This window comes from Suillus discolor (assembly GCF_016758755.1).
Source record: "Suillus discolor strain FC423 chromosome Unknown F5147scaffold_124, whole genome shotgun sequence".
NCBI classification, from domain to species: Eukaryota; Fungi; Basidiomycota; class Agaricomycetes; order Boletales; family Suillaceae; genus Suillus; species Suillus discolor.
Genome location: NW_024541371.1, coordinates 84,592 through 102,270, shown reverse-complemented (window position 1 = coordinate 102,270; position 17,679 = coordinate 84,592). Strand labels below are relative to the sequence as shown.

General features: G+C 48.6%; 6 protein-coding genes across 6 annotated transcripts; 3 read left to right on the top strand and 3 right to left on the bottom strand.

The window, feature by feature from the left end:
* Positions 1-16: 16 nt before the first annotated feature.
* F5147DRAFT_658777 (uncharacterized protein) lies at positions 17-771 on the bottom strand (the record flags this gene model as incomplete). The annotated part of the gene is made up of 2 exons (XM_041434493.1): positions 17-379; positions 436-771. Coding segments are annotated over 2 exons (699 nt in total), but the record flags the coding sequence as incomplete, so codon positions are not given.
* A 2,562-nt stretch (positions 772-3,333) lies between these two features.
* Positions 3,334-6,730, bottom strand: F5147DRAFT_781090 (uncharacterized protein; the record flags this gene model as incomplete). Its single annotated transcript, XM_041442567.1, has 10 exons — positions 3,334-3,431; positions 3,486-3,957; positions 4,017-4,312; positions 4,372-4,718; positions 4,768-4,791; positions 4,853-5,043; positions 5,114-5,401; positions 5,456-5,700; positions 5,748-6,375; positions 6,425-6,730. 10 exons carry the CDS (start codon positions 6,728-6,730, stop codon positions 3,334-3,336), a joined length of 2,895 nt encoding a protein of 964 aa, XP_041285479.1.
* A 441-nt stretch (positions 6,731-7,171) lies between these two features.
* F5147DRAFT_841336 (L-aminoadipate-semialdehyde dehydrogenase) lies at positions 7,172-10,893 on the top strand (the record flags this gene model as incomplete). The annotated part of the gene is made up of 13 exons (XM_041444367.1): positions 7,172-7,196; positions 7,250-7,638; positions 7,689-7,986; positions 8,044-8,220; positions 8,278-8,383; positions 8,435-8,966; positions 9,019-9,086; positions 9,148-9,322; positions 9,380-9,661; positions 9,787-9,974; positions 10,041-10,101; positions 10,156-10,227; positions 10,279-10,893. The coding sequence occupies 13 exons, from the start codon at positions 7,172-7,174 to the stop codon at positions 10,663-10,665; spliced, it is 2,760 nt and encodes a 919-aa protein (XP_041285478.1). The 3' UTR covers positions 10,666-10,893.
* Positions 10,847-11,593, top strand: F5147DRAFT_55081 (TFIIH subunit Tfb4/p34; the record flags this gene model as incomplete). The annotated part of the gene is made up of 4 exons (XM_041430399.1): positions 10,847-11,097; positions 11,147-11,295; positions 11,346-11,387; positions 11,436-11,593. Coding segments are annotated over exons 1-4 (543 nt in total), but the record flags the coding sequence as incomplete, so codon positions are not given.
* Positions 11,594-13,289: 1,696 nt separating this feature from the next.
* F5147DRAFT_587787 (EPSP synthase-domain-containing protein) lies at positions 13,290-16,455 on the top strand (the record flags this gene model as incomplete). Its single annotated transcript, XM_041432034.1, has 3 exons — positions 13,290-13,890; positions 13,951-14,171; positions 14,230-16,455. Coding segments are annotated over 3 exons (3,048 nt in total), but the record flags the coding sequence as incomplete, so codon positions are not given.
* Positions 16,438-17,217, bottom strand: F5147DRAFT_727151 (uncharacterized protein; the record flags this gene model as incomplete). The annotated part of the gene is made up of 3 exons (XM_041439237.1): positions 17,090-17,217; positions 16,778-17,030; positions 16,438-16,589 (listed from the first exon to the last, which is right to left on the bottom strand). Coding segments are annotated over exons 1-2 (302 nt in total), but the record flags the coding sequence as incomplete, so codon positions are not given.
* Positions 17,218-17,679: the final 462 nt, after the last annotated feature.

Sequence of the window (17,679 nt, the reverse complement as noted above, 5' to 3'; positions counted from 1 at the left end):
GGTCCTCTAAGGGAACATTCCGCTCAGCACTGATGCCCTCCAGTTGATCAAGTTGGTTGTCCGTTATACTGTGTGCCACAACATCATGACTATATGCAGCGACTGTGAAATCCGCGTCATCTTCAAGTTGCTGGCGGGTACGTTTGACCATGATCGATTCGAAGAGATGAGCATCTTCCAGGCTGTGAAGATAGTCTTCCGCATTGTCGTGGAGAATCATTTGGAGAAGTATTGCATGTCTTTCGGTTGATTCGAGGTCCCAAGCTGTTGCAAGAGCGTGTAAGCGCTTGCTTTCTGCATCAGCTCGCTTTGCGATGACAGCTGACCGCAGGGCCGCGTCTGACATATGCTGCAGGCCTCTTCTCAAGATATCTTTTCCCTGATATAATGCTCGTCAATATGTCAGGATCTGTGGTATAAATAAAGTTAACATACCTGCTGGACATCTGCCAAGCTGATAACACCATCTGGATGTTTCATGACACTTTTCGCCATGAAACGGTGCTCTAGTGCGTTAGGAACATGCCTGCCAAGCCGATAGGGCTTGAATCTTGAGCTTGCACGCTTCGCATAACACGACATATGCTGTACTATGGGGGGAAGGCCCTCAAGCTGTGATGCATCATATATGGGAGATTTGGATTTGGATTTGGGTCCTATGCTCCGATTATCACAGTTGCGCTTGACATGATGAGCGCTGTCCTGTACGAACTGGTCAGGACAAGAGTCAGGTTTGGAAGAAGTAGTGGGGATGTTAGGTGAGGAGGACATGATATGATGGGGATGGCTTGCCACAGTGAATCAAGAGGTCCGAGTCGTCTGGTTTCAAGTGTGAGAGCCAAAGCGGACTTCTAAACGATTACCCAAGTTCTGATTAATGAACTACTATTACTAAAGGTAGCAATTCATCGATTGCCCTGGAATTCAACGGAAAAAACCTTAGGAAGCTTCAAGTTGAGCCACAACTCTCACATGCAAACGTCTTTATGATCCCAGTTCGGTATCACTGCACCATACCTTCAAGCCTTCATGACCATATTCGGACAGCCTCGGACGTGACTGTGTGATTAGAACTATAACTGAACATATTGCACTTACCTTTGCAAGGCCATATGACCCATGACTGTGGAAAACGATCAGGGTTGCGGCGGGCTTACCACCACCTTGCAACATTGCCGTTGTATAAACAATTTGATCGGCTCAAAAAGCACTGCGACGGGCCTTCAGATATGAACTGCAATAGATTATCCTTAATAATAGGAACACAGAAGAGTTGCCAACTAAGAGATGCTGGGTGAAGAGCAGGAACAGGTGCAACTAATGGAGGAGATTCGATAATTGAGGATGGAGAAGGGTATTCGTTTTCATACAACAGGGCATTTCGACGTCATAGGCAGATGGGGACGATGAAGGGCAATAGTTTGACAAATAGATGAAGATACAGGACGAGGTGGCCGCAGGTATGGACAAGGGAGGTCAAGATTGAGATATCACAAGATGTTATGATTGCTGCTATCCGAATGAAATTCAGCACGATCTCCATCCTTTGAGTTTCGGCGTCCAACGCTAGAGAGACTCGCGCTTGGACAGCGGCACTTCTATGGCTAACATTAGTCAACAGTGCAGCTAAACGACAAGATTTCTGTGTTTTAAGAGTCAAAGGTGATGATGGCATGGAGTGAAGAGTCAGCGCTGAGGTATGCAAAGGCTGAGGATGTATCTTACTTACCCGTTTAAGTTGTTGCGCCAATAGCTGCGAGATGAAAGTCTCAGTTCAAGAGATATGATGTTGAACCTATAGCAATGTAAGTAGCTTTCTCGGAATATACCACTTGGAATGCAGATAGCGTGCCAAGTCGAACTGCTCATACGACTCGTGTTGCTGGGCAGTGGGGACGAAATCCATCGGAACGATGAGGTCCTTGGGGGCAATCAGCTTGTGAGGAGATGATAGAAAACTCGACGTACGGCCATTTGTGTATTTGCTGTAGTGGTTAAGACGGACTTGGAACTCGAAAGGACTCGTTTGGTTGCTCCGCAACTTGAACATGTTCAAATTATGTGATTACATGATTTTCCACGTGACAGTCATAGCTCATGGCTTCACTAAGCGAGCAAACACGTCCTACTACACGCGTCTTCTTGTCGTCTTCCCTCTGTCGCGTTTGCTTGCACCCTTTTCTCTTACCTGCCCATCGCATGCCCTTTTGTTTTGGTAGCTTTCGGGAAGTGTCGTATTTTTCCGGAAACCTCACTTAGTGCTATCTCACCGTGACTCGAAGGTTTTGACTGCTTATCCCTATCCGTCTTTTTCTCTCATTTTTCCTTAGCCCAGGCTTAGTCTCAAAACGCCAATCTCAAATATAATATAGGTTCGAACATCGAGCATTTCTTCATTGTGTGCCTATGTAGTCTAACACATCAATTATGTTTTATAGTCAACGCACAAGGATCTTGGCGACTGATCTCACTCGCGCTTGTGCGTTCCTTTCTCTCAAAGCTCATCGAGCATATAGTAAGCATTCAAACTCAGCCGCATTATGAGAGTCTGAAGCGCGCTCATTAGGCAATCCCTACTCGTCTCAAACTTGTTTTTATTAACCTACACTCATTTCAAACATCGCCCATCATTATAATATAACAACCTCAATTGATGTGGATCTGTCCAGTCTGTTCTATTACTCATGGTGGACGCCGTCACTCCGATTCTCGCATCAGCTCTTGCTCCCTCATTCTTTCCATTCCCGATGGACTCGTACCTGTACCCGTGCGCGTACTGTACCAACGATACCATGAAAAGTGCAAGACAGCGCCATAACAATGAGGGCGAAACATGTGAATGAGAGTGAAATTGATAACTACTCCGAGGGTCAATCAGCTTAAACCCGGCCGCAGCAGCAACTATGCGAATTCTGCGGGATGACTCCAATTAAGCTTACGAGACACTGAGACTTCGCATCTTCCGAAGGCGAAAGCAAGTAAGCTTGTTTGCTTGACCGAATACCCTTTCCTTCATCATGTCTTCTTCGCTAGAAGGCGTGCACGTTTCAAATACTGGGCTCGATCGCTCGAGGCCCTCTGTTCTTTCCACGAGCATCTTTGATAGTTGCTTGCAACCCGGCTGAAGCTTGTACATAATTTCTTGACGATATTGTTGCAGATAACCTTGAGGATTTTTTTTATTGCAGGGTTTCACGCGAAGTGTTAAGATTATCGTCCCAAACTGAGCAGCCCCAGCTTGTGAGGAACCCGTCGTCATGGAGAAATCATTCAGGCTTGAATTCGTCGAAGTAGGTATTAAATGTACGGCAAATTTAGAAGTGACTATGTGTATTATGCTACGACTTGAAGAGGCGTCGAGAGCGCGTGCAAGAGAGGCTCCGAGTGTGACAGACGGCGACGCATGCACTGGCTGAGTATCATTGTTACTACTATACTGTAGTAAAGTATCAGCGAGTGAATACACGAGGAAGAAAACGACGCACCTTGCTCGAGAGCTTGAATATTTTCCTTATCTTTGCTGTCAGATTGTACTTTCCTTTTGGCCTTTCTGCTCGCCTTCGCACGCACGTACTTCATATGCGCATTACAGACACCAGTGTGAAACGTAAATGCTGCGCCCTCCGACATGCCAACTTTTTCCATATAAAACCTACCACTAAAGTGTGTTGCGGTGGGCAGGTAAAATATGCCTTGCTCCTTCAGCATCTTCGAATATTGCGGCAAGTTCATCGCAGGAAAACGAGAATGGATGCTTGTAAGGATATCATCGATGCCTTGTGGCGGCTCGTCATCAGTTTCTTCGTCATCGTCACTCTCCATATACATCGCAAACGTCCTCTTGAGTGGTTGAGGGGCCATCAAAGGGCCGTCACCTTTTTGTTCGGAAAGTGTACGATTAAAGGGCGATACATGCTCTATGGGCAAGTTGGTTGGCTTCTCTTTCAACACAGGCATCTGCCGCGGTAAGGTACTGTCACATCATGCAGGGAACTTACAAATAACAAAGCACGTACAGTGTTTATGATTTCAATTGCAATTCTCTTCTGTTTCCGTCCAGACAACTGCTCTGCCCTTGCGGTTTTGAAGGCGCTGTTGAGATCTTGAGCCGTTAAAAGTCGATGAGGCGGGTCCATCCGGCGAGCTGTAGACAGGCGCCACCCTAAGTGCTCATAGGTCTTTGGAAGACCCATCACCGCCCTCATCGAGTCGAATATATCCATGGGACTCAGGTCCGATTCGGCGTAAAAATGGTCCACGTATGTTGTAGATTTGTTCCTATCCGCAGTGTTCAAAGGAATCCTAAATTCAACTAAGACGTCGGATATGAGCATCTCGAATAAGTCACCTAAGAACGACCGTAAGAATTACCTTTCTCGAGAGGGAAATGGTCAGTGTGTACGGGAACTTTTTCCTGGTCTGTGAGTTGTCCTTCCGATGGCTCTGACTCGGCCTGCGAATACCATGGCTGAACAGCACGAATACGATTGATCTCTTCCGCATCAACATCGGGAAGTTCTTGACGTGCACCGAGGAGATATGTAGTAGTCTGAAGACGAGAGCCGAGCAGCGCCGGCGAGTAGACGGAATAGAATCCGAGTCGACAGCAGTGTTCTGTAAAACAATCTTCTGAGTACAACTGCGACGAGTACGACCGGCGGGAGACATAGTGCGCTTGAATGACCTGGGCACAATATAGACTTACTTGCCCACCCGACCTTTATATTACTTTAGTCGGGCCAATTACAATTGAATTTGCAAACTCACCAAATGAGAGTCTCACATGATTGCCTAAAATGTTTTAGTCTGGCCATGGCGTTGTCGATAGCTTGATTTCCATGTTTAGATATACTCCATAGTAGCGATTTGGAAGTGGGAGCCGAACTTTTGTGTGCCGGAGGGTGGCCCTTTCAGGGATGCTTGGGCCCGACGAGTCCCTGAAGGCTTCCGCCTAGCACCGTAACCTAAAGAATTCGTACAACGAGACACAAGTACAACGTATTGAATGTAAAAGTTGACAGCTCCGAGATAAGATGGTCCGAGCTATGATTCTGAGTCAAGGACATGACAAGCGAATTTAGCAAGTCGATGCGAAATTACTAGTTATCTGTACGATAAGAGCAGCAACCGCTTTAGCATCCAAACCTTTGAAGATAGCATGATAGCGAGAATAATATTGCGTATTTTCTTCTGGCAAAAACTGGCTTTCGACAAAGCTACCCGTCTCATGTTCTTGCAACGCCCACCGGCAGACCGTAGCGGTCATTGCGAGTAATGGTCCATAATTGGCTTGTGAAATATATCTGTGGTACTGGTGTGGGCCGTCGCGTAATAAGTATCGGATCATCCGAATGATGGTTTCACTTGCGAACGCGACGGTGCCGAAGTCAACTCCATTGACCTTATGGGACATACTATCAGCGAGATATCTGGGCCGAACTCGTGTTGAACTTACAGATAGTTGTCCATAGATGAATACGTCGTTTGCTACTAGACCTTGAATTTGTTTGACGCGCGTGTTGATGGCCAACTTCTCCACTACCATGGTCAGGTCGTCAAAGTCGATTTTGTAGTAGTGATAGGTGAATAATCTTGCTGCCGCCGTCATCTCCCGAGATACTTCATCGATCACAGAGCCCATCCTCTCGTCGACGTACTTCTTGTCAGTCAGCATGTGCCGAGCCCAGGCCTGGTCAGCTCCTGTTCCCCATCAGTCTCTACCGATCAGAACTCCAGAAAATACTTACCGCTGAGTTGATTGTCGGCCACATCTTTCCACGCAGCATCTATTACGTTCGAAAGTGTACCGGTGGCGGGTAAGATTGACACCCTGAAGATGTAGAGTCTCATTCCTACTCGAAGAATCTCCAACAACTTTCTGATGCCGGATCCGGGGACAATCTTCACATCTGATTTGGAAGACGTCCCGGACGAGCCTTCGGCAGTGGTGGAGGATGCACCAGCTTCAACTTTTCTGTAAAACTCAGATCGCTCCATACCGACACGTTTAGCGTTCTTGAGGATTCGGCGAGCCTTGTTAGGTTTGCTACGGCTGTGGGAGATTGTCTTGTGCCGACTGACTTCGTCGAAATGAGAGGATTCGACGGCAACATCCAACTGACTCGAAGATGTGGACTTGTCGAACAAGGCTCCATCCAATATTGGTGGCCCGATTAACGTGGTCTGGTGACTCGAAACGGGCGCAGGGTCTTCCTGGCTTTCGGGTTGGTGCATGGAAGAGCTCTCCGCATGCGCGGCAAGCGGGTGAGAAAGATGTGGAGGGGACGTCGGCCAGGCAGCATAAAATTCTAGAGGAATGGCATAACGCGGTTTGGGATGGACTAGGGTGTGTGGCCCGTGATGGCCGTCATCCTGCTAGTACAGACAAGTTAGACTTAGAACAACCGCATGATGATCAACTTACCAGTGAACCTGCGACTACATCGCGATGATCGAGACTAGGTTGCTGGCTCGCAAACTGTGACATAAAACGATCAAAAGTCTCATCGTGTTGAGGATGATGGAATCCAGATATCGGGTCCACATCATTGTGAGTCGGCTGGCTCGCAGACCGCGACATAAACGAGTGATCAACAGTCTCATCATGTTGAGGATGATGGAATCCGAATAGTGGGTCCACAGCATTGTCGATGTAGAGAATTTGCTGAGAGTTGCTACCCTCCCCGGTCTGAGATTGAAGTTGCTGCTCGCCATCAGACCACCCCAACATCGTGATGAGGGAAGCGAGCAAAGAGCGTAAATTTGACTCATCTTCACAAAAGATAATTCCTGCCTTGAGGACGAGCACGTGAAGATTATCGATTGAATAAGGTTAACATTGCGAGTCGAGAGCAAGTGAAGTAAAAGCAGTTTCGACATAAACAGTAAATGCAATTGATACATATTATGTAAACACGAATGGTTACGCGTTACGCCGTATGTGTTATTACACCATCCCTCTATCTTTTGGCGGCTACTAGTCTTACTCTGTTCAGTTGCGGCACGCTACCTTTGAGTCCCCTTTCCAACTCGCATGCTACCAGGGGAACCGTTGTACTGCACCTAGTAAGTTATTCTCGGGCCGAGACACACAAAACTGGCATTATCGTCAGCGGCTCGGACAGTTGGACTTCTGGGCATTAGCAATATCAGTTACTATGTAGTCACCGAGATGGCACTTTATCGGATGGGATATTGTTAGTGCACAACATACGTAAGTCTTACTCTGACATTGCCAATCTTTCTACAGGCGTGCTTTTCTTACCGCCGAATAACTCTCCTTCCGCAATTGCTCACCTGTTGACTGTGACAGATGCAACCCACGTGATAGTGCAAGACGCGCTGTTACCTCCCGCGGCAGCAGCTCTTACACATCTCAGCAACCCCAGTTCTGTGACGATCATCAACCAGCCTTCATCTGACGTCTTCGGCTCAGCCGCTCGTTCTTTGCACCCAGAGAAGACGCGATGGGACCCTGCATTAAAGTGGGAGGATGAATCTCTTCTTCCAGTCACGGTCATCCACACGAGCGGGTCCACTGGTTTCCCAAAGCCAACCATTGCAACCAACAAAGTGGCCATCGGGAAATTCCTCATAAATTTTGGTCTTGCAAGTTTAACGACTGTGCCATTGTATCGTGTATGTTGTGCGTATTTCTTACCAGAATTCACTTATTTTGCCTTGAACAGGCGTACGGCCACGGCAATCTTTATCGTGCAATCTGTGCTGCAAAACCGCTGTACCTCTTCCCAACTGGATCAATGTCATTGACGTCTACCAACGTTATCAAGCTTCTCAAGCAAGCTCCGGACGTGGAGGCACTATTTGGCGTTCCTCTAGCATTGAAACTCCTCGCTGAGACTACTGAAGGTCTACAGGTCCTCAAGAACCTTAAACTTGTCTCGTTCAGCGGTAGTCCATGTCCCGACGAGCTCGGCGACTTCCTTGTCAATGAGGGTGTCCGCTTGATAGGCTATTATGGCGCTAGTGAGTGATATGCTGACAGGTTGAGAGCAACTTGACATTCAGCATACCTCTTTGCAGCTGAAACGGGTCAGCTCATGACGTCTTTCCGGGACTTCGAGACCGATAAGGGCTGGAATTGGACGCGCGCTAAGGGGCCATATGTAAATACCAATGTGAACGACTACCTGCGATTCGAACCTCTGGGCGGGGATACCTATGAGCTGCTCGTTTTGGATGGCTGGCCCCACAAGGCAAGTATATATACTATCATTGGATCATATTGTCTTACTAATTGCCGGCGAAGGTTATGAGCATTTGACCCGATGGGTCGTACGCAACGAAAGATCTATCTATCAAGCATCCCACCATCCCTGACGCATACAAGTTCATGGGGCGAATTGACGACACCCTGGTCATGGTATGGATATCAAACCAAATCAAGATGATTTTTATTTAACAACATGCCCAGGTTAACGGCGAGAAGACGAATCCGGTCCCTGATGGAGCTCACACTTCGTTCATCTCCCTATATTGCGGATGCCATCATCTTCGGTGCCGGCCGCATTCAAATTGGAGCTCTGATCCTCCCAACCGAAATTGCGAAGGACTGCTCTGCTTCAGAGCTCGCTAAGCTTGTCGCGCCTATCGTCGCCCTTGCCAATGCTGAGGCCCCCTCGCATTCGCAGCTTGCGTCCGAAGCACTTGTATTTCTCCCTCATGGCACAGTGATTCCTCGTGCTGATAAGGGCAGTATCATCAGACCACGGGTGTACAAGGAGTTCGAAGGCATTGTAAATGAGGCCTATAAACGACTAGAGGGTGACATCGACGAGGATGGGAAGAGACGACTGATTGATGAGGCAGATGCTAGGATGGCCATTAGAGATGTAATCGGCAAGACGGTCGATCAACCTATCGACAGCCTAGAAGATGATACTGACCTCTTCGATTTCGGGTTAGACTCGTTGCAGTCTAGCAGAATACGAAACACCATTCAGAGAGTCAGCTCAAACGTTCTGCTTATTGCTGCTTGTAAGCTTATTAACGGCGCAGGAGATTTACCTAGGTGGCAAGAAGCCGCTGGCCCCCAACACTGTTTTCGAACTTCCTTCCATCACGCAGTACGTTTATCCCTTCATGCGCATGAAGCTGTATATCGCCTTGGCTAAAGTAAGCATACAGGATCGCTCGACTCCTGATTGCAATGTCCTCTGGCAATGAAGGTGCTCTAGCACAACGAAGCTCGCTCGAGATCGTGCTGGAACTTGTTGAGAAGTACAGCTCTTTCGCTTATACGCAAAAGGCTCATGCCAACGGAACAAATGGAACCGCAAGCAACTCGGTTACCCCTCGCGTTGTAAGCTCCCTGTTGCACTTTCCAAAAATTCTACGCCTGATTGCGATATTGATGTAGGTTGTGTTGACTGGCGCGACTGGGTCTCTGGGAGTATATATTCTGGATGAACTACTTTCGGACCCTTCTGTGGCCACTGTTTACTGTCTGTGCAGAGCAGAGGACGATGCAGATGCGTCCAGTCGCATAACGGCTTCCAAGAAGACAAGGAAGTTATTCACTCGCTATGAGCAGGTTCAAACGCGTGTCAAAGCTCTCGCTTCCGACCTGTCTACCGACAAGCTCGGACTTCAGACAGACATGTACAACGAGATTGCAACACGGGCAACGCTGATCATTCACGTAAGCATCAAAGACACTACTTGGTTCATTCTCGTCAATCTTGTGTGCAGAACGCTTGGGCGGTCAACTTCAACATTGGCATTTCTAGGCAAGTCCACTTCGATTCGATGAATATTGACTAACAGAGCAATAGCTTCGAACCTCACATCCGTGAAGCCGTCAATTTAATTAATCTCGCGCTGGCATCTCCTCATCCCCGACCAGCAGACTTTTACTTCGCATCTTCGATCAGTGCCGTCGCAGCTTGGCATGGACCAGACTCAATCCCAGAAGCCATTACGGACGATCCCTCTGTCGCTCAGGGGTTGGGCTAGTGAGCACCTCGTGCTTCGCGTAGTTGACGTTCGGATTTCTGACTCTAGTTAGTGCGCAATCGAAGTGGATCACTGAAAAGCTCTGCCAAGTTGCCTCTCTCTCAGCAGACACCTATTCGGGCGGGCGTGCTACGTGAGACATGTTCACTATAGGAGAAATAGTCACTGAAGCACGTGCAGGAATTGGCCAAATGGTGGGAGACTCAGAATGGCGTGTGGAACGAGACGGAGGCTATCTCACTCATCATCAAGGTATGAAAACCCGTTATCGATGATATATGTGATTGTTAAATTCCGTGGCAGTGCACAGATACAATTGGAATTCTTCCCAATCTCGATGAGTCAGTTTCGTGGCTCCCAGTGGACTACGCAGCAAAGGCTATCATCGATCTGGTCAATGTTCCCCCTCAACCTCTCCAACACGCCGGCCTGAAATTTAAAGCCCTCCCGAGGCACGAGTGGATCAAGGCTTTGCGCGCTAGCCCTATTGATGAAGTGAATAACCCGAGCCGGAAGCTGTTGACCTTTTTTGAGAACAAATACGGACAAGAGGAACTGGTTACGCGGTACCCATTACTGACAGTACAAACCAAGAAAGCAAGTAATAGTCTCAGGAGCGCACCTATCGCTGATGATGGACTGGTGAGGAAGTGGGTAGCTGCTTGGAGAGAGACAGATTTTTTGGCTTGAGAGCAGTTGGTTCAAGCTCGTGAATGCTAGTAATGAACCTCCTTATGAACACCTGACCCTTGCATTACTGATATACCACGAGTCGTCAGTCGATCATCAGATAGAGATTTAGATATTGTACGCTTAGATACGTACTTAGGGTTCTTGAAGCAAACATGATGGCTGCATATTGTGGCTGTACGGTAGTACCAGCCATGCACCAAACTCGACAAAATACTTGACATGCATCATTTCAGCCATGGAGAAAGCATCGCACTTATCTGTCATAGTAGACCTATCTCCAACGCAATGGCACCTCTCTGCGCAAACTTCAAACCAGTATCCACTCTCCATCGAGACGTTTCTCTCGCAGCTTCTCGCATTTCTGAATGCGCATATCGCGTCCAAGCATGAGAACTCACTTGTAGTCTTTGGCGCGCTTCCTGGGAAGAGGTGAGATCTATCCTCAGGAGCGAGCACTTCATGAACTGCTGACGAACAGTGTGTTGCTCTATTCATCCACGGAGTTGCTCTCGGATGACGTGCCCTCATTGGATGCTAACTCGTATCTGCCTTTCAAGCTTGTGGACTCGACAGTTGTACAGAGGATCATGAATGAGTTTGATGCTATCGGAGAGCTCGAGGAAGAACGTAAGTGACGGACATCTGACCTGCCTTGTGTCGTCTCATTTGCATCACAGCTTCATGTGCATTGGTAGGTGCTGTGACGAAGGCACTGTGTTGTGCGTGAAAGAGAATGTATCGCTACCAACGACCTGACTCATATCCAGACATCAACCGCATCACCCATCCCTCATCAACGACTGCCGGTGTTGCAGAGGACCCGTCGATCGTCCATGACCCTCGCATCTTAATCCTTTCAGTTTCACCTGACTTGTCTTCTTCGTACATCCCAATTATGAATGCTATCTTCTCCGCACAAAAACTGGCATGTCCCGCGCTTCCAGACTCGCAAATAAGCCCTCGCTCGCACTTCCCGACGCCTCTATTATTCCATCTTACCAGCCTTTCTTGTGGAACTTCAACATACTCGGCCGCACGTCTTCTCTTCAATTGTAGGCGCCTTTGGTGGCCTCCTTGTGTAAGTCACTTTGTTTTCCTAACAACGTGCCATTGACCCTCGTGTTCCATGCATACAGTTTCTTGTGGAACTTCAACATACTCGGCGGCCGCACGTCTTCTCTTCAATTGTAGGCGCCTTTGGTGGCCTCCTTGCGTAAGTCACTTTGTTTTCCTAACAACGTGCCATTGACCCTCGTGTTCCATGCATACAGTTTCGCCAACCATCATAGACGAGGTTGATAACTCTGTTGCAAATGCCCAGATACTTTCAGTCCCGCCATCTGGTGTATCGCTGTCGCCGCTCTTAACCTTGCGAGCCAGGTACGCCATTTTTGTATCAATGTCATTTATCTACTGACTACTTCAAATGTCGCCGTCACTGCCTCAACACTAGGCCAGCTTCTACTTGACAAAGGGAGAGTAGCAAAGAAGCCCAAGATCCAACCCAATTGTATCACTGGACTCAAGATACGTATGAGGATGAGAGAAAGTGCGGACCATGAAGCATGACCTTGCGAGCCAGTGATCAACGACTAAGAAGTGCGTCGTTTTTCTGTCATTTTGAGTTGTCATGCGTCATACACTGTTAATTTGATGTGTTGGTTCGTATATATGCATATTATATGTTATTTGAAGCTGCCGGTGATTGGGGGTCTGGTGCCAAACGAATGCGTCTGACCTCTTACTTTCCATAATGACGTGGCAATTATGAGACTGCTCGTTTCAATCTGTCAGAGACATTGGACAAATTTGAAAAGCTGATTAAACTTGCGAAAGAACACGATAGATTAGATCGCAGCTCTAGCCTATACTATACCCTGTAGCTCGCATCTGGTATTTGCACGTACTGCGTCTCAAGCAGTGTAAATCGAAGCGATAAGTACACGATCTCATAGCATTGTAATTGAAGCAATATTTTAGTCCCATGATTTAGCATTGTAAGTCCAGCATAAATAAGGAAATATAATACTGTTCAGCAAGTAGGACCTGATTACGCTATAATACCTCGGCGGCTGCGATGTTGCAAAATCGTGACTTTGTCAGGAGCTCTCATACGAAACTAGATTGGATGACAAAGGTTGATGGCATTTTCCACCATAAAGCCCTGAATAACATTGTAGTTCCAAACATAAATGATGGAATATGACATTGCTTAACAGGTAGGCCCTAATCGCGCTATTATACCTTTCTGGCCGTGATGGTGCAATCCTGTGACTCTGTCGGGAGCTCTCATACGAATCTAGATGGGATATCAAAGTCTAATGGCGTTTTCCACCACAAAGTCCTGAATAACATTATAATTCCAAACATAAATAACGGAATATGATATTGCTCAACAAGTTGTATCTAATTACGCTGTTATAGCTTTCCAGCTGTGATGGTGCAAAGTCGTGATCTTGTCACGAACTCCTCATGGTAATCTAGATTTTCAGACATTCATGGCTATGTACCAGTAACTCAAATATCTCGCAGTATACATAACGATATTTAGCAGAAGCAGAATTATGTCATCCTATAGTCGCCACGGCTACCATGTCACGGACTCATGAGTTCTCTGATGCCGTCTCGCAGCAAGCGTGTCGAGCCAGTACGTCAGCAGCATCCTTCTCTGCGCGCCGTATGCAAGGGAGGCGGTGACTCTCGAACTCGTGGGTGGCGCTGTTATCTCGCAGCCATACATCGACATGACAATCGCGATGATGCGCACATTCGGAGTGATTGTCACGCGCGACCCAGGAACCGACGTCTACCGAATTCCTCAGGGCACATACGTGAACCCCGCCCAATACGCGATTGAAAGCGACGCGAGTAGCGCGACGTACCCGCTTGCTATTGCTGCCATTACGGGGACAACATGCACGCTCGAGAACATCGGAAGCGCAAGTTTACAGGGTGATGCTCGTTTCGCCGTAGACGTCCTTGCACGCATGGGGTGCGATGTGGTGCAGACTGCAAATGAGACGACCGTCACTGGTCCGAAGAGGGGCGAGCTGAAAGCGATTGGAGAGGTGGATATGGAGCCGATGACGGATGCGTTTTTGACAGCGTGTGCCCTTGCTGCCGTTGCGCAGGGCGGGGAGGGGAATACGACAAGGATCGTTGGGATTGCAAACCAGAGAGTGAAGGAGTGTAATCGTATCAAGGCAATGATTGATCAATTGGGTAGGTTCTTCGATTGCGTCTAATCGCTGCTCACTCTCATGACTGACTTAACCCTCACAGCCAAATTCGGCGTGCAGACCAAAGAACTGGATGATGGACTCGAGGTGTACGGTCGCCCATTCAACACCCTCACCCGTGGCGCGAGCATACACTGCTATGACGACCACCGTGTCGCGATGGCGTTCAGCGTCTTAAGTACCATCGTACCCGACACAATCATCGAGGAGAAACGTTGCGTCGAAAAGACATGGCCCAACTGGTGGGATGATTTGGAGAACAAGGTGTGATTCACATCTTTATTCGTTCTCCCTCAAGCTTGGTCCTAACATGTACACCCAGATAGGCATCAAAGTTGGGGGCATCGAGCTCCCGCATGCTGAGAGCTCCACCGCTGCTACTTCTGGGACACCCTCCCCTGCAGCCTCTGCATCCGTGATCCTCATTGGCATGCGCGGTTCAGGCAAGACACACGTCGGAACACTCGCGAGCGCTGCTCTCTCTTGGCCATTCATTGATGCAGACCATTTCTTCGAAGCCAAACACAACATTAGCGTACGCGAGTTCGTACATGTCAACGGGTGGCCTGCATTCCGTGCCGCAGAGACGGAGAACTTGAAGCAGATCATTCAAGAGGCTGGAACGGGACACGTGGTCAGCATGGGTGGTGGGATTGTGGAGACGCCTGAAGCCAGGGATATTTTGAAGAACTACGCAAAGACGGGTCCGGCCGTGCATGTCCTGAGGAACATCGAGGAGATTGTGAGCTACCTTGGTGATGAAAACGCACGTCCTGCGTACGGCGAGCCGATTACCGAGGTATTCAAACGACGGGAGCCATGGTTTATTAAATGCGCCAATTACGATTTCATCAACCATATCACCGTTGACGGCGGTGAGGCAACCAACGCAGAGATTTCTCGTTTCTTCAAGCACATTACAGGCCAGCCGAACCTCGCGGAGAATGTTGCTGCTGGGAAGCGTAGCTACTTCTTGTCGCTCACATACCCCGATGTGGTGCCCGCTTTGCGCCACATGCCAGACCTCACAACGGGTGTTGATGCTGTAGAGTTGCGTGTGGATCTACTCCGCGCCCCTGACGCATTGGCCTCCATCCCTTCGCAAGCTTACGTCTCCGCACAAGTCGCTTCGCTACGCCGGGCGACGAGTCTTCCGATTATATTCACTGTGCGCACGATAGGCCAGGGCGGTGCGTTCCCGGACAACTCAGAGAAAGACGCGTTTGAGCTTCTTGGGCTTGCACTGCGACTTGGAGTGGAGTATGTTGATGTGGAGATCTCTGCATCTGAGAAGCTCATTACAGAACTCGCCGCTCGCAAGGGATTCTCCCAAATCATCGCATCGTGGCACGACTGGAGTGGAAAGATGAAGTGGAACGAAGATGTGGTGAGAAGCAAGTACGCGCTTGCGAGCCAACTCGGGGACATTGTGAAGATCGTCGGAAAGGCAGACACTTTGCAGGACAACTTTGCGTTGCATGATTTCGTTGCGAGGGCTAACCTGCAGCGAGGCGCCAAACCGATCATTGCGATCAACATGGGTGTGGAGGGTCAGATGTCACGTATACTGAATGCGACTTTGAGCCCTGTGACACACCCACTTCTCCCCTCGAAGGCAGCACCTGGCCAGCTTTCCTTTGCGCAGATTCAGAAAGCGTTGAACCTGCTGGGTCAGCTTCCTGCGAGACGCCACTTCTTGTTCGGAAATCCCATAGCTCATTCCATGTCCCCGACTCTTCACAACGCTGGATTTGAGGTCCTCGGGCTTCCCCACACTTATGAGCTTCTCGAGACAACTAACGTTGGTGAAGAAATCAAAGCCACCTTGGCTGCTCCTGACTTTGGAGGCGCCTCTGTTACCATTCCCTTCAAACTCGACGTCATACCCCTGCTTGACAAGCTTTCGCCAGCCGCTGAAGCTATCGGGGCTGTGAACACCATCATACCGGTCATCGAAGGAGGCAACCGTATCCTCCGCGGTGACAACACCGACTGGCTTGGGATTCGTGAATCCATCCGCTCTCGTGCGCCATCTATCGGTGCACCCGCTGCCGCCCTCGTTATCGGCGCAGGAGGGACCGCCAGGGCCGCCATCTTTGCGCTTCAGTCCCTAGGGGCTCAGCGCATCTACCTGTTCAACCGAACTGCAAGCAAGGCGCAAGTGCTTGTCGAAGCGTTCCCTGACGCCCCCGTCAAGCTGATCGAGACCCTTGATGTCTGGCCTGCTGAGGGGCCTGCGCCAACTGTCATCATTTCCACCGTCCCAGTAAGTGCGACAACTACCGACAGCACTAACCCAGGTGTACTCCTTCCGCTGGCGTTGTTTGACGCGACTGTGAACGGCGTGGTCGTGGACATGGCATACAAACCCGCAGAGACACCTCTTATCACGCTCGCGAAGAGTGCAGCTCCCAATTGGGCAAGGGTTATGGGGGTTGAGGTGCTCCTGGAGCAGGGTTATGCGCAATTTGAAACTTGGACGGGACGCAGATGCACGAAGCATGTCGTATCGAAGAGTGTGTTGGAGAAATATTTTGAAACTGCCTAGGTGGATTTGTGTCTGGATTTGGATGTTAAAAGGTTGTTGATTGGCTTGGTATCAATACATGTATGTTGTACGATCTAGATGGCTATCGATGCACTTCGTTTCAAAGCTTCGAATTCTCTACTACACAGGAGAGATAGTATGTCAATCCGGGGTAGAACAGTCCTGCACCGTCCCTTCGTCCTTTACCTCCTGTTTTATTCTCTGTTAAGCTTCTGATATTATCAGCTCCAAAATCAAGAAGGAACAACTGTATTTGTTCTGGCTAGGGGAGGCTAGATCAACTCACTACATTTCTCCTCTATCAGTATTTGTAGACAGTCACTTCTTTTTGCTACGCTGTTTATTATCCTAGTCGTGCCCGTCGTACTCAATACCCGACCCGAGTTCCTTGCGCTTCTTGTCTGGTGCAAAGATACAATGCGTAAATGAATAAATGACAAATACGCTATACCTACCTCCAGTGCCTGGGCCGTCATACCAAGCATATATGATGAAGTCAGTCTTCAGCTCCTCGCGCTTCTTGTCCTCTTCTAGGAGATCACGTCCAAAGTTCGTGTCAAGCTCCCGTCGCTCAACTGAGTGGCACATTGGCATCTGAGTGAATATGATGCTGCTGATGATCCTGAATACTCACAAGAACGTTTCGAGATGGCTCCAGGCATGGGTGACGCTGCAGCAAGAATAATGAAAGATGATATAAGTGCGCTTAGGAGTACAGAAAGCTGCATGTTTAGGGATAAGATGAGTGACTATTCGTTCGGATGAGGACTTTTTATACATTCTCAGGGGTCCGCTCGATTTTAGCCTCTTCCACCGACGAAGATCGCACAACACATGGAGCCGAGACCCAGTCAGCGATAAACAGATTCGAGAAAACAGCCGTGATGAGTTGCGTGGCAATTGCCCAGTGACTGATACAAATGAGTCCGCCGCGGAAGTTCTTCATCGCCATTAGTACTAGGTAACGTTTGGTAGTTGTGTGAGGAGCTGCCACGTCGTAACCCATGCATGGATAAAAATTCAAACATGTTGTCATGATTGCCAGCATCTTTTGCAGTCATCAAGTGGAATTTAGTCTCGCCAATCTATCAAGTCCGAAAAATAAGCATGCCAGTGAAAAAGAGTGACGGATCACTTATTGAAGTGCTAAAAAAAGCTAGAAGATTTACTGATGTGACTGGAAGGATAAATCGTGCACGTGACGGCCAAAGGTTAGATACTTAA